Source organism: Solanum dulcamara, chromosome 8 (assembly GCF_947179165.1).
Source record: "Solanum dulcamara chromosome 8, daSolDulc1.2, whole genome shotgun sequence".
NCBI lineage: Eukaryota > Viridiplantae > Streptophyta > Magnoliopsida > Solanales > Solanaceae > Solanum > Solanum dulcamara.
The window spans coordinates 59,436,503-59,452,943 of record NC_077244.1 but is presented as its reverse complement, the minus strand read 5'-3'; the positions used below and the strand labels follow the sequence as shown (position 1 = coordinate 59,452,943).

The following is a 16,441-nucleotide window of genomic DNA, read 5'->3' as shown; positions in this document are numbered from 1 at the left end:
GAAAAAAAGAGTACAACGCATATTTTACTCTCCCTGATGAAAAACTTCATTTGATATTTTGAAGACGACGGATTCCAATCTTATATCTTAGCTTCTGAAAAATTGATGTTGGTAATGCCTTTGTGAATAAATCTGCAAGATTATCACTCGAACGAACTTGTTGTACATCAATATCACCATTTTTCTAGAGATCATGTGTGAAGAATAATTTTGGTGAAATATGTTTCGTTCTATCTCCTTTTATAAAGCAACTTTTCAATTGAGCTATGCACGCGGCATTGTCTTCGAATATAACTGTGGGTACTTTGACATCATTTTCTAGGCCACATCTTTCTTTGATGAACTGTATCGTCGATCTCAACCACACACATTCTCTACTTGCTTCATGAATTGCTATTATTTCAACATGATTTGAAGGAAGTAGAACCAATAGACTACTTTGTAGATTGTCATGATATAGCAGTTCCTCCGTATATAAATAAATAGTCAGTTTGAGATCGAGATTTATGTGGTCTAATAAATAACATGCATTTGCATAACTAATAAGGTCGGCATAACCTTTGTTAGTATAAAACAAACTCATATCAATGGTACCCTTTAAGTATCGCAAAATATATTTCATATCGTTCCAATGTCTACGCGTTGGGGATGAGCTATATCTTGCCAGCAAATTAATAGAAAAAGTTATATCAGGTCTGGTTGCGTTAGCAAGATACATAAGTGCACCAATAGCACTAAGATATGGTACTTCAGGACCAAGAAGTTCTTCATTCTCTTCTAGAGGTCGAAATAGATCTTTATCCACTTCAAGTGATCGAACAACCATTGAAGTACTTAATGGATGTCTTTGTCCATGTAAAATCGTTTTAAGATTTTCTTAGTGTATGTACATTGGTGGACAAAGACTCCATCTACTAAATGTTCAATTTGCAGACTCAAACAAAATTTTGTCTTTCCAAGATCCTTCATCTCAAATTCTTTCTTTAGATATTCAATCGTCTTTTGGACTTCTTCGGGGGTTCCAATGAGATTTATGTCATCAACATAAACGGCGAGTATAACAAACTCTGATTTCATTTTCTTAATAAAAACACATGGACAAATGACATCATTTATATAACCTTCATTTGTCGAGTACTCACTAAGGCGATTATACCACATACGCCCTGATTGTTTCAGACCATATAATGATCTTTTGCAATTTGATTGAGTACATCTCCCAAGATTTAGTACATGTTTTAGGCAATTTTAATCCTTCTAGATTTTCATGTAAATTTCATTATTAAGTGAATCATAAAGATAAGTTGTAACTACATTTATTAGATGTATTTCAAGATTTTAATGTATAGCTAGACTGATGAGATATTGAAAAGTTGTTCCGTCCATAACAGGTGAATATGTTTTTTCATAGTTGACCCCGGGTCTTTGAGAGAATCTTTGTGCAATAAGGTGTGCCTTGTATCTTATAATTTCATTTTTCTCATTTCGTTTTCGCACAAAAATCTATTTAGAGCCAACTGGTTTTACACCTTCAAGGGTTTGAACTACAGATCAAAAAACCTCATATTTAGCAAGTGAATCTAATTCTGATTGAATTGCTTTTGCCATTCTGGTCAATCACATCTACGTGATATTCTTCGACGGATTTAGGCTCAAGACTTTCATTATCTTGCATGAGGTTAAGTGCAATATTATATGCAAAAACATTATCAATCGTGATTTTTGATCGATCTAAATTTATCTCATCACTAGTAGAACTTATTAAAAGTTTTTCATTCACTTGAGTCTCGAATTCACTGATTTCTTCAGCAATATCAGAATTACTCAAATCTTGACCTTCTTCAAGAGGTTCTTTTGTAGTATCATCTTTATTATTTCTCACGCTTCTCTTTCTAGGATTTTTATTCTTTGAACCCAATGGTATACCACGCTTCATGCATGTTTGAAATTCAAAAGTTATGATACTAGTAGATGGTCTTTTTGGAACATCAATCTGTATAGGCACATTCACTATAGGGATATGTGACTTAGTTACCCATTTCAAATCAGTAAAATGCATCTGAAATTTGATTTGCTATTTTTTGTAAGTGGATAATCTTCTGGACCTCCTGCTCACATGTGTGGGTACATGGATCAAAATGAGATAGTGATGAAACTTTTCACACAATTTCTCTTTCGGGTTTCTTTTTCTCTTCCCCTAATTGCGGAAAAGTTATTTCTTCAAACCGACAATCTGTAAATCGAGTAGTAAATAAGTCTCTTGTCAACGGTTCAAGTTAGCGAATTATGGAGGGTGAGTCAAACCTAACATATATGTCCAACCTTCGTTGAGGGCTCATATTTGTACATTGTGGTGGTGCTACAGACACATATATCGCACAACCAAAAATTCGTAGATGGGCTATATTTAACTCATGACCAAATACTAATTGTGACGGAGAGTATTTATTATAATTTATCGGTCTAAAACGTACAAGTGTTGTTACATGTAAGATAGCATGACCCCAAACAGTAATCGGCAATTGTGTTTTCATTAGTAGAGGTCTTGCTATCAATTGTAGGCGCTTAATAAATGACTCTGCAAGACTATTTTGAGTATGAACATGAGCAACATGATGTTCAATTTTTATCCCAATTGATAAGCAATAATCATCAAAAGCTTGGGATGTAAATTCTCCAGCATTATCAAGATGAATAGCCTTAATTGGATAATCTGGGAATTGCGCCCTTAATCTTATTATTTGTGCTAATAACTTCGCAAATGCCAAGTTGCGAAATAATAACAGGCACACATGAGACCATCTTGATGATGCGTCTATTAGGACCATAAAACATCTAAACAACCCACTAGGTGAATAAATAGGTCCACATATATCCCTATGTATACGCTCTAAAAAGGCAGGAGATTCGATGTCAATCTTCAAGGTTGATGGTCTGGCAATTAATTTGCCTTGATAACAAGCAGCACATAAAAATTCATCATTCGTAAGAATTTTTAGGTTCTTTAACGGATGTCCAGTTGAATTTTCAAGAATTCGTCTCATCATTATTGATCCAAAATGACTTATTCGATCATGCCATAACACAACTGTATATATATCAGTAAACTTCTGGTTTACGATCAAATGTGCTTCAATTGCACTATTTTTTGTATAATATAGGCCAGATGACAAAGTTGATAATTTTTTCAAAATATATTTCTGGCCTGAGACACTCTTGGTTATACCAAGGTATTCAGTATTCATTTCATTTAGTATCTCAACATGATATCCATTTCCGCGGATATCTTTAAAACTTAACAAGTTTTTTGGGGATTTAGAAGAGAACAATGCATCCTCTATAACAATCTTTGTCCTCTTAGGCAGAAATATATTAGCTCTTCCGAAGCCTTCAATCATTTTTGAATTACCAGAAATTATAGTAACATTTGTTTTTCTTCTATGCAAGTAGGAAAAATATTTCTCGTCTTTAAAAATGGCATGAGTCGTTTCACTACCAACTACACATATATCCTCGTGATTGATCATTGATCCAAACAAAATTTAAGGCATATCCATATTTTTCTTCAAAAAGAAATAAAGTAAATATTATAATTAAAACATGGCTAATTATATAAATTTTATTTATTTACATGAATTAAAAAAATACAAACATATTATTTAGTACAAACAAAATGAAAAGAAAATTATTTAAATATTATTAGGGTTATCAATATTCATATTTCCTTCTAGGAAATTGAAGAAATCATCTACATCGAGATGCATGAGCTCAATATTATCTTTAGAGATAAAGTTTGTCTCTCGATTATTTTCTGCCCTCTTCAACATGCCTGATATAGCTGAACCAGATATTTTGATGACCGATAGGTCCGTGACCAGTTCCCCATACCTCCACATCTATGACATATACTTTCTGAATTTTTTTTTGGTATAAATTTTTTCTTTTCACTCTTCTTTTTATATTGGTGATCATTTCTCGGTGTCAGACGAGCATCATGATTATAATTTCTACTACGACTGCGACTACGATTGGGCCATGACCTCTTTCTCGTTGGTTATAATTTGCCTCATTACTTTAGGAAGTGGCAAAGAACCAACGAGCCGACTCTCATGATTTTTCATTAACAGTTCGTTATGTTGTTCAACAACAAAAAGATGAGAGAATTATTCAGAATATTTTTTTAAAATTCTTTTTGCGATATTGCTGCTGCAGGAGCATATTCGCGAGTGAAAATGTGGAATATATTTTTTCAAGTTTGTCTTGCTCAGTATTTCTTCTCCGCATAGATTTAACTGTGTTATAATTCTAAAAAAGACAGAATTATATTCAGTTATATTTTTAAAATTCATTAATCTCAAATTGAGCCAATCATGACGTGCCTGTGGAAGGATGACCAACTTCAAGTGATCATATCTTTCTTTTAGATTCTTCCACAGTTTAAGATGATCTTTTAATGTGAGGTACTGTAGTTTTAACCCCTCGTCAAGATGGTGACAGATAAATATCATGGCTTTGACACGGTCTTGACTAGATGTCATATTGTCTTCTTTGATGGTGTCCGCCAAACCCATCGATTCTAGGTATATTTCGAAATCTAGTGCCCATGATGAGTAGCCTTTTCTAGATATATCAAGAGCAAAAAATTCAAGTTTAGAGATATTATGCATTTTAAATAAATAAAATTCTTACTCTTTTGTTAACTTTTAAAATAACTCAAAGAGATGGAGGCTCGTGCTGATAATGTGTTATAAAACAAACTAAACTTAGCAAAAACAAGAAGAAAAACAGATATAAAAAGAGAGAGTGGAGAGTATTGTTTGTATATTCATATTTGCATAACAACAGTAGCTATTTATAAGCATTGCAAATGAAGAAAGGTAACAAGTTAGGATAAAGTTGGGGGACAAATTTTAGTGGAGAGAAAAGTAGAAGGAATGACATCCATTTGTACAACAATATACTAATTTTAAGAGCGTGAATTTCACCTATGTCTCCTTTTTATCTGCTATCAGCCTACCACCACTTTCTTTTCCTCCTCATTCTTCACTTCCTTCTCTGTCATATTTTCCACTTGTCTCCTTCTAAAGTAAATTTAATAACTTTGATAAGCAATTACAATAATTATAATTAGTTGTTACAATAAAATTGAATAATTATTGCGAAAGCTATTGAGGTTATTGTAATAATTTTTGAAATTCGTTAAATTTTATGTAGGATCTCCTTTATTGGTCTAGAAAAATACTCTGTGGGATCTTTTTTTCTAAACAAAGTAAAAATAGTTTGTAAAAGGGCAAAAAAAACTTAACCAGACAAAATAAGAACCTAATTAACCAATACATAACAATATTTTTAGTTTACACCAACATGACAATAATTTTTTTTTCAAAACACAAAATAATTTTTTATAAAAAATAAATAAAAATGGGTAGTAAAATACTGCCCACGTTTTTTGCAGTTAAATACATCTAAATCCTTTAAATTCCTCCCCATTAGTTCAATCATCTGTTAATGTTTTCTCTCACATCAACTAAAAAGAAGTATTATAACCAAAATAAAACTCTTTACCTTCTCTTTTCTGAAAATTATTTCATGGCTGATATGAATTAGTTGTCAATTTTAATTCATCATGATGGAAAATGAGATTCAACAGGTATGTATTATGATATACGTTTCGATTCCTGATAATGTTATAGTATCTTTTTTATTATATTTCTTGATGACGATTCTTGAATTAACATCAATTGACAAAGATAAAAATAAGTACCAATTATAAAGTGCGGAAAATTACAAGAAAACACAGTTTAAGAGCCTTATGCCAGTTTGTATGTTACGAATATTGTTTAAGATACTAGTTAACTATTATTTAAATTTAAAAAATATATTTAATTAATTGGTGCTTTGTTAGTTTGAATACGGTATATGTAATGATTTAATTTTTTTTTGTTAACAACAGCATGCAAATACAAATGGAATACAATCAACAATAGGCATTTTAAAAAAAATATAATTTGGTTGATATTATGAATTTTTGATGCTTTTGTGATCACAAATTCATGTATACTTAATTAAAATAGTTAAATTCATGATTTTTAGTTAGTGTACTTCTTGGTGCACGTGTTGGCGGATTTAATTTGGTATTTTAATCATTATTGGTGAATACACATTTATGATGGTTAAAAACATAATTTTTTGATGTACGAGTTGGTGGATTCAATAATGTTATAAATAATACCTATGTAGTGATGAGGTTGATAATTTTTTTATTATATTATGATTTATGTGTTTATGATTGTTTTTTTTTGGATTATATACTGATGAATAATTGGTGTATAACGATTTATAGTCATGATTTGTTTTTGGTGTACGTGTTGGTTCATTTTTTGACGTAGATGTTGGTGTATTCAATAATTATATAAATAATACCTATGTACTAATGATGTTGATAATTTTTTTGATTATAATAAGGATCATATGATATATAATTGTTGATTTGGTGAATATACTTTTATAATGGTTAAATAAATAAATAAAAATTGTGTGTACGTGTTGTTAAACTTTAAATATAACACAAATGTAATTACCAATTTGATATGTTTTTTATTACATATTGGTTAATGTGCATTTGTAACATTAACTTGTAATGTGACGCAAGTAGATATGTAGATTATAAGATTGAAGGAGTAATATTTGATGCAACACCAAATACGAAGGATTGATTACCACTATTGCTTCTCAATTATGTGTGGAAAAGAACATATTTGAGTTGCTTGAGCCTAGGGCTCTTTCTAATAGGGTAGTTTCCATGGTGTGATTTCTCTTTTAACCCTTTAAAAAAATCTAAAAAATCTGATAAACATGAACAACTCAATAATGGTATCAACTTTTTTTTTCTTGAAAATTAATGATGAACTTGTAAAGAGAGAGAATTTTTTTTACAAATATGAAAAAGATATTATTAAAGTGGATAAAAATTGCATTGATGATGATAAGAGGAGAGATGAACTTTCTATAACCAATGTAAAAAATATAATTGAGACTACATTAATAGGCTGCTATTAATGAATATAAAAATAAAGAGAGAGAGAAAAAAAGTGTTTTATTCTGATTGAAAATCCAAATAATCATTAATTATCAAACTCCTAAAAATTAGCACGTAAATCAATAAAAAAAAACAAATTAATAAAAATATACAAAAATAATTTCGAATATTAATTTGTTGTTAAGTTTGTAATTAAAAAATTAGTTTTGTAAATAAAAGAATGTAAATATATATATTGTTAATAAGGATCTTAAACTGCATATTCTTGTAATTTAATCAAATAGGGGGGGGGGGGATTTGCAAATAGCCATTTTTGTACGGTAAATTAAGTTGTAGCTAAAGTCTTAAAATTATTCGGTGGATAATTATTTTTAATGGAGAAATGATCCTAGTTAAAACACCAAAAAAACCCTAAAAACTTGTCTCTAGAGTTTAAACATTTATCAGTTTGTACTTCATAAATTGTTCCTAAATTTTGAATTAATTAACAGTTAAACTCCATGAATATTTTATGGAGTTTGAGATTTCATCAAATTTTCAAACTCTAGTACACTTAAATTGTGAAAAATTTCACCTCTATGAATTGTTTCTTGAGTTTGAATTAATAAAGAATTTAAACCCAATGGATGCTTCCTTAAGCTTGAAACTCGAGGCAATTTTTAAACTCCAATACACTTAATCGTGAAAATATAAATTTCATCAATTATTTTTAAAATTTAAACTCCATGAATCATTCTTGACCTTCAAACTTTTACACCATTTTCAAATATTAACGAGGAGTAGTTTTACCATATGCTCTTTTGCCTTAAAAAGTAAATTAAATATTTTGCAATTACGTACACGTCAAATTATGGCTAAATATCGACAAGCAATTCAAAAACTTGTCATCCAAGCTAATTTTTGTAGTGGGAAAGGTGATTTGCACAAAAAAAAAGGATATTTTTGTGCATTTGTTTAAATACAGTCCCGCAATTTTAATATTTGTCTGAAAATAATTTTTTATAAATTTAATGAAAAAAATTCAAATTAAAAGAATTTTAAGTACTTAAGCAGCGGAGATGGTGATAAGATGAATTAAAATTGGTGAACCGTTGTGTACAAAGTCATGGCAAACTGATATGACTAATTCATGTCATATTTAATATAGTTATCATATTCGAATCACACTGCACACATGCACCATTTCGAATTGTCATGATTTTCAAACTACACACAAAGAAAAAACACAATTTTAGAATAATGGCATGTAACTCGTAATGACAAAATGAAATGACTTCATGAAATATTTAACATATTTGTCATATTGAATTACTCACAAATCATATTGAGTCGCATGATTTTAAAGTTATAAACAAGAAAATGGCCAAAAAAAAATACATTTTAAAATGATGACATGCAAATCAAGATAAATCGTTATAATTTTATGGTATAATCATCCTACCTATCCTATTGGATAATTTACAAACCCATACCAAATCGTCATGATTTAAACCTTTTCACTCATGCGACATCATTTAAACTTATTTCATATTTTTTTTTATGCATCTCTCCTTTATTTTTTCTGTTTCACTTTTAAATTTTCTCTTTTTTTTATTTCACCTTGCTAGTGATACACTTCTTTTATGATATTAAGCTACAAAGGCAAAAAAATGTACATTTTAGAATTGTGAGATGAAATGTCTTCATGTTGTATTAAAAAGGGATTTTAACTATCATATTTTTATTTATGTCTTACTATATAATCTCTTCATTTAATAGTTACTCTATGTATATGATATCATCCCACAATTGAGGTGTTTGTGATTTTCAAGAACAACTACTTTTTTTGTTTTATTTTACTTGGCGCATATTGATCTGACATAACACCTGAGAAAAGTTTTATTAGAAATGTATTTTACTAAACTAACATTATTAATGATACTTTAAAACTTTAAATTTGACTACTACTATCACATGTATTTAATACTAAGAGTAGTATTAGAAACAAAAAATAACTTTCTTAATTTTTCAAAATAGACAATTAGGAAAGAAAATTATATTTTAGTACAAGGGTAAGTAAAATAAAACACAAGGAGTACTATATTAAGGATAAAATGAGATTGAATAATTAATTTTATCTTAAATTTTAAAATAATGAATAATTTAAAATGACTATTTTTTAAAATTATGTCAACTAATTGTAGGCGGAGGGCAATATTATTTTTTCACATTAATGTGAGTTCGTATTTCAATTAGTGACAATACTACCTAAACATGTAGCTATTTAATTATGGGATACCTCCATGCTTCATAAATGGGCCACTAAAACGGGTGAAAACTTGTCTACCTTTAGATACAGTTTAGTCAAAATAGTTACTACTAGAAAAGCAGTGGCGCATTTTTCGAATTCACGTGAATTCATGCTTCTTTTTTTTTAGTAGTATTATATTTTGTTGGTGAAATTATAAGATTACAAATTACAATTGAAAAATAAAATGAAGAAATTAACTTCACTTCTTGGCTGAGGCGCGGATATCTCGCTCTCTTTAAGGAGATTCAAGCCCACTGCAGTAAATCTTTTCACTGGTCCAGCAGTAGTCCTCTTGACTTGTTCCCTCCAGGATACAACAGCCTTATCACAAAAATGTAACTCAACAAACTCTGGACAAGAGTTGAGTTTAAAGCTCTTCACAAAGAATACCTCCCTTCAACTAATAAGAACTCTCTTTTTTATATAAACTTAACTCTCTCAATTTTTTTCTTATCATTTTCTTCCATTTCAAAACAAAGAAGACCTCTCTATTTATAGGAGAGAAAATCATTCAAAGATGAAAAAATAATAGAATGCCATCATTATCATCATTTAGTGTACCATTATGATTTAGTGCACCATTATGATTTAGTGCACCACTTATTAGTGATAATTAGATTAAAAATACATAATAATATGATTTAGTGCACCACTTATTAGTGATAATTAGATTAAAAATACATAATGGAATGATTTAGTCTTGCACTAAATAAAGATGATAATGAAAGACATTTTTATGCACTAAAGAAAGAATAATAAAGATGACATTAAATGTCATCAATGGACAATTGCTAAAATTGCAATTTAATAAAATGTTAAAATGTTCACACACTAACATATTTTTTAAAAAAATATTTAAATATATAGGTATATATTCATATCATATAATTTGATGATGATTGAATGATCTTTTCTCTAAGTGAGGTTAGAGATTTAAATTTTATATCTATCTTGTTGTGTTATTTTCTAAAATTGAATAACACCTTTTCAAGTGGTTATTGATAGCACTTTTAACATTTTAATTAATATATTTTTCTTTTATTTTGCTTTAATCTTTGAGAATTTTTAAGCATGTCACATTGAAAATTCCTAAAATAAATTGAACAATAATTTTTTTTATAATTAAACCAAAGTATATTAAAACTAGTAGTAGATGATATAGGATACAGTTCAACGGGTTAACCGATGTTAATATCTCCAATACGAAATATATTATATATATCATTACTATTTGAATAGAGAAAAAATAATTTCGAACCTATAATTTATATCTTAGATCCATATTAATATCAAAATTTTCCTAGCAAATGATTTATTAAAAAAAAACCAAATAAACAAGTCTGTAGCATGAATTTTAGGCTTGAACTCTCACTCTTTAAGACACAGCAAAACCACATACTCATGTTTGCAAAACTTGGGACAATTTTTTTACCACTTTTCTAACCAAACGCCAACAGCGTCTATTAGGGAGTAGAGAAGGATGTATTATTTTACTCCCTCTTGAAAAAAGAGGTGCCTATTTAGTATAATTTTTATATTATGTAAAAATATATTTATCTAAACAAAGGTAAATAATAATAAAATCTTCTTAATCATGTAAAAATATATTTTATTTTGGACTAAATATAAAAGCAAAAAAATTACTTTAGTTTTTTCGTGGATCAAATATCTTTTTAAACTCATTCGTCCGTCAGCAGTATTGGAGTCAAAATTTTCATTAATGATTTCAAAATAGGAAGAAATAAACACACGATGAGGCCAAGGAGATTCAACATCGGTGTTATTGATCCATTTGAATCATTACTAAACTAAAATAGCTTACTCAGGTTCCCTGGATCCACGTGTTCCTAGCCGGGCCTAAATGGATGAATGAAGAAGCGCGCAAGTATGCGATCCTATCTGTGCAGATTTCCCAATCCAAAGTGTTTCACGAGGGAATCCATCATCTTGAAGGATTCAAGATATTTTAACTTTAAATATATAGTGTGATTTTTCACAAAAGAAGATCGAATGAACCTCATTGCTCCCACTTGGCTCCGCCCTTGCTAGCAAGAGGGATTCAAATATTGATGTATGGAAGACGCAATAGTTCCTAAACAATGTCAAAAGTAACACTGATCATAATATTTGATCATCTGTTTTCATGGTATTTTCAGTAGATACTTGCATGATTGTGTGTTTACTATTTCATATTATAAACAGGCACATATTCTCAGTAGATACTGTATGAACATTGATTTTGCAAGGAAATAAACCCTTACATGAAAAGATGATAATCGTCAAAATTTCTTTAAGACTGATGTTATGTTTAGTGACAACACACTAGGCAAGGAAAAACAAACTCATGCAGTTGAGAACATTTCAAGAGAAAACAAAAACAAAGAAGCTACAGTTGCCCTCTATATAGCAGACCTAAAACACAACACAAAACAGAAACAACTGTATCTACATCTCACCAGAAATCACCCCCAGCAAAAGGAATAATAACAATGAACTGCAAAGACTCTAAAAGAGATTTGAACGCACTATCTATAATAGAAGATCCCCTATTATGAGCAAGAGTCTCTCTGCCTTGTTTCTGCAGCTCAGAGCTTCACCTCTCTGTCATATATCCAGCTAAATGGCATGATTGGTCCTTCTTTTGCCCTCCCCTGAGCTCTCTCTTCCAATCTTCTGATTCTTGCTGTCAACCCGCATACGTATTCCTGAGCTTTTCTTCCTTCTCCCGATAATCCAGTAAGATCAGACACTTTCCATCGACCGACAAGGAACTCCAGTATATCTGCATAGTCACTAGCAGTGTACACGCCGAGACGTTGAGCAACTGCTGAGAAGTGATCAAAGAGGTTATCGTCACGACCATCGTACATCAAGTGTGCTGGCATTGATACCTTTTTCCTCATCATATCAGCAAATGCCAGCACAGTGCCATCAGGGTCGATCTCGAAAAGCTTTTCAACAATCTTGGTATAGGCTGTTTCATGGCGCTTCTCGTCTGCAGCAATCGTGCCACAGATTTGAGCCAGCTTCATGTCTCCATGCTTCTTAGCAAGTCTAGCTGTGTTCCCATGGGAGACAAAAGTTGCTCTTTCTTGGAAAGATGTGTAGATAAATCCCAGGTATGGACTGTTTTCTGTCCTAGGATCCTGATACATTTTGGACGAAATTGAAAAATCCGAAACAGTAGATTGAAACATCAAATTGCATGGCATTAACCAGTAAGAAATCACTTCAAACATTTATTCTGCCATAAAATGAACAGAGTATTTTCAAAAAACAAAAGAAAATATAGCCTGTTCGTATTCTCTTGAGAGATGAGTTATTTTCGTTGTTTTCATGTGGAGGGGGAGGGAAACGGGGATTGTAAACCAAAAGATGGAACATACAAATTTTGAAGATGCTTAGAGGTGAGAAAATTCAAGACCATAAGGTTAAGGGGACTACATAGCCACTGGTTATATAGAGAAGTTGCATGTCTTCACTAAGTTTTAAACAAACAACTGGCTGTATTTATTTGATAAGTGTCTCAGCATGCATAAGATAATTGTAGAGGAAATTCTAACTACATGTAAATATGCAAGAACTCACCATTCCAGATCCAATCAAGTATTGAATTGTTTTCTCAATTGCTCTCATGTCAACTCTTCCGGAAAGGTAAAGATACTTGTTGAGGAGGTCACCGTGCCTGTTCTCTTCGGCAGTCCAAGCTCTTGTCCAAATGGCCCAAGAAGTAGGGCTTGCACCAGTTTCATCACGAACACCATCCAAGGTATTAAGCATGGTTTGATATGTCGGAAGGGCTTCTTCAGTGATCATATCACCAACGAGAACAACAAAATAATCATCTGGAAGCTCCTTAGCCCTCTCCCTCAATTCCTCGACTTGGTCATGAAATCCATCAGATGCAGGATCGGGCAGGAAATCCTGTGGTTGCCAGCTTTTTTCCACTGGTTTCAGGAGAGTCAATAAATTTTGCTCTGCCCATCCCTCCAGAGATTTAAAAATCTCAATCTTTTGAGGTGGCATAGAGTGTGTTACTTGAACATGAACCTCACGAGGAGGAGAAAAGGGTTTCTTCAGGTTCTCAACCTCCCTAGACACAATGAAAAAGAAAACCAAATTATAAGAGAGGATGAAGCAAGAAAACTCAATCAAAAAAACATATCTCAAAGCTGTAAATGGGAACCAAGTACCACACTATATATGAAAAATTGTCTTTAGGTTGGTATCATGCTCTCCAAATACCAGAGGCATTAGCATGGCAACATATGATTTCAGAATGTTAATAAATTTATGTTCTGAACAAAGGCTGGCAAGATTTGGAAAGGTTCCAGCAGTTTGTTCAAAAGATTTCCTAGTGATCTTATTTGCCGAATCAGTGGACACAAGGCTTAACAATTGGATATGATTGAGCAAACTCCACTATCGTCAACTAAGGTACAGAAGACAATTGGATATGATTAAGCAAACTCCACTATCATAAACTAAGGTACAGAAGATGTATCTCCAGGCTTTCCACATATCAATTGGTCGAGCACTTGGTAGAGTAGCTGATGAAGCTACAGGGTGTGCATTTACTCATTCAAAACCTCTTTTTTTTTTGTCTCCGTGATCGACAAATTAACTAGGTTGTAGCTGATGAAGCCACAGGCTAGACTCTAGAGATATCTTCTAGGTGATAAAGTATTACATTGCAGTCCAGTTAAGACTTATCCAAACGTATGGTAAAAACAATTGCAGTGTAATTGGTTACAAACTAAACAACATTATTTGCAGCACTTGGTTAAACTCCAAGTATAAACTAAAACTAAGCTATACATCTTATAGAAGCATGTTAGGCTCACTTCCATGGAGGGATGGACGAAACTATTAAGAAAAATAAAATCCACACGACCAGGTTGCCAAGGGGAAGTAGTTTGAGACTCCACACAAAAAATAAAGCCAAGGGAAAATCAAGAAAACTTATGCTTCGTTACAATAGAATATGAAAGTAAGCTGGAACACAAGCATAAGCCTAGACAAATTGATAACTTCCTCACTGATTGATAACTAATGACTACACCAATTGAGGCAAAGAAATGCATATACATAAATGTCTTGATACTTGCATCATGCTTTAACCAAATCTATGGATGAAGTGCTTGCCAAGCATCAGAAGATTGAAAAACAAAGGTCTAAGTAAACAAGCACTTGCAATCAAGGTTGTGGCCTTGAGGACAATAATGTGGGTGAAAACCATGGATCAAATCACGGCAAAGACAACAAAAGCTTGGTGATTTCTTCCCATGAAAAAAAGGAAATAGACAAAGGAACACTTCCTAGCAACCCGACACCCTTGTAAATTCCTAGAACAACTATGTAAATGGATCACTGGCCAGAAATCCTGAACTTTCAAGCTTTGCTACAGACCTGGCCAGCTCACTGGAAAATTCACAAGAATATCAGTCAAATATATTGATCATGAGACCACCTTCCCCTCATGACCCCACAATTTTTTTATTATTTTAAGGAAAGAAGCATGGATAACTAAAACATAAATTTTAATGAAAAATCAAGGACATGAGTAAGAGAAAATACAAATATTACTGAACTATCATACCAATAGGAGAGAGAAAGATCTTTTATAAAATCATTTAGAGAAAATTAAAGAACCTCATTATTGAATCAAAAGCTCAAGAAGGTAACCAGTTGGGAGCCAACTAGTCATAAAATAAGTCTAACCAACACGTCTAGGTAGCCATTGAAACCTAATTCCCAACAAATTAAATTGGACAGTGGAAACACAATTTTAAAAATCTAAGTTTCCTCCTACACAAAAAAAATAGACAAGAAAAGATCAGACTTTGTATACCTACCACTAAATTCTCTGAAAGAGTAATTGAACAATCATTGAATAAATCAGTACCCCAACCCCAGTCTCTCTCTGTGTCCATCTCTTCTCTATGTCAGAGAACAAAACTAGTAATAAATCCTGAATACTCAACAGTACAAGTACAACAGAGAAAATTCTCTAACAAACAGAAAATTAAATCAGCATGCTTAGGCATTCAGGAAAATTGACAATGTCATTAGTAGTGTAAATAAACCTTCAGAAACAGCACCCAATTATCAATTCATAGACGGAAAAAAAAATACCAAATTAAAAACTTGAAGAAAGAACATTAAAACTTCTCATACCCAAAATAAATTAATCAAATCTCCTTATATGAACAGAGATTTACATAAAAAGAACCTCACTTTCAGATAAATCACTTTACAAGACAAAAATAGAACTAAATTAAAGAAAACCCCAATTTAAAAAAAAAAACAATCTTTTTTTTTTAACAAAGATCCGACCATTGATATAAGAAATCAAAAGGTACTAATGGGTTTTCAGGAATAATCAAAAAAGCAACTTTCAAAGAAACTCAAGTCACCCAAAATCTTTTGTTTAACAAAAAGTAATTGAAAAAGCACAAAGAAAAAGGAAAAAAGATACCCACTTTGTACCAGAACTAAGGCTTGCAGCCATGAAGAACTTGGGAGATCTAAGACTGAGCATAGGTGGAAGAGCAAAAGAAGAATACTTGTGAGATTGGAAATTGAAGGCATTTAGCTTCAAAGCCATTTTTTCCCCTTCTCAATCCTTCTCTCTTTTTTTTCTGTTGTGATTTTGCAGGATTTGTTTCCTCCACAGAGGAGCAAATTTATATGAGAAGAAGAAGCCAAATGGTGGGGCAGACGTAAACCAGTTGGACTCACAAGTGTCTTTCATCAAAATTTGCCTCCCACTGTTTTTCTCATTTATCGGTGGGTAAAAAACATTGTTATAGTCGTAATATTATTATATATGTATATTAATATTTGATATTTAAATTAATTTAATAATTTTATTGATTAAAAAAATGTATTTATTAATTAACTTTGACCAAAAATATAAAAAGAATATGAATGTAAAAAATATTCAATAGGTTTTTCTTTTTTGTTGTGTAGTTATGAGCATAACTAATGGACATAATTTAAATATATTTAGATATTTATATTTAAAATTTATTATGTGCATGACATTAATAGTGATTGGAATAACGAATTATTTCATAAATAATATTTCTTATAAAATATTGGTATTACAT

At 31.3% G+C, this 16,441-nt stretch overlaps 1 protein-coding gene across 1 annotated transcript; it reads right to left on the bottom strand.

Annotated features, from left to right (window-relative positions):
- Positions 1–11,599: 11,599 nt before the first annotated feature.
- LOC129898939 (stearoyl-[acyl-carrier-protein] 9-desaturase, chloroplastic) lies at positions 11,600–16,023 on the bottom strand. The gene is made up of 3 exons (XM_055973649.1): positions 15,812–16,023; positions 12,918–13,422; positions 11,600–12,475 (listed from the first exon to the last, which is right to left on the bottom strand). Exons 1-3 carry the CDS (start codon positions 15,934–15,936, stop codon positions 11,915–11,917), a joined length of 1,191 nt encoding a protein of 396 aa, XP_055829624.1. The 5' UTR covers positions 15,937–16,023; the 3' UTR covers positions 11,600–11,914.
- Between the last annotated feature and the right edge of the window lie 418 nt (positions 16,024–16,441).

What these genes read in the sequence shown, in the direction of transcription:
- LOC129898939 (XM_055973649.1), bottom strand. Translation starts at nt 15,936, where the DNA reads ATGGCTTTGAAGCTAAATGCCTTCAATTTCCAATCTCACAAGTATTCT. An exon ending in AGCCTTAGTTCTGGTACAAA is followed by an intron (nt 13,423 to 15,811) that starts GTGGGTATCTTT and finishes CATTGTGTCTAG; the next exon opens with GGAGGTTGAGAACCTGAAGA. An exon ending in ACTTGATTGGATCTGGAATG is followed by an intron (nt 12,476 to 12,917) that starts GTGAGTTCTTGC and finishes AAAATGTATCAG; the next exon opens with GATCCTAGGACAGAAAACAG.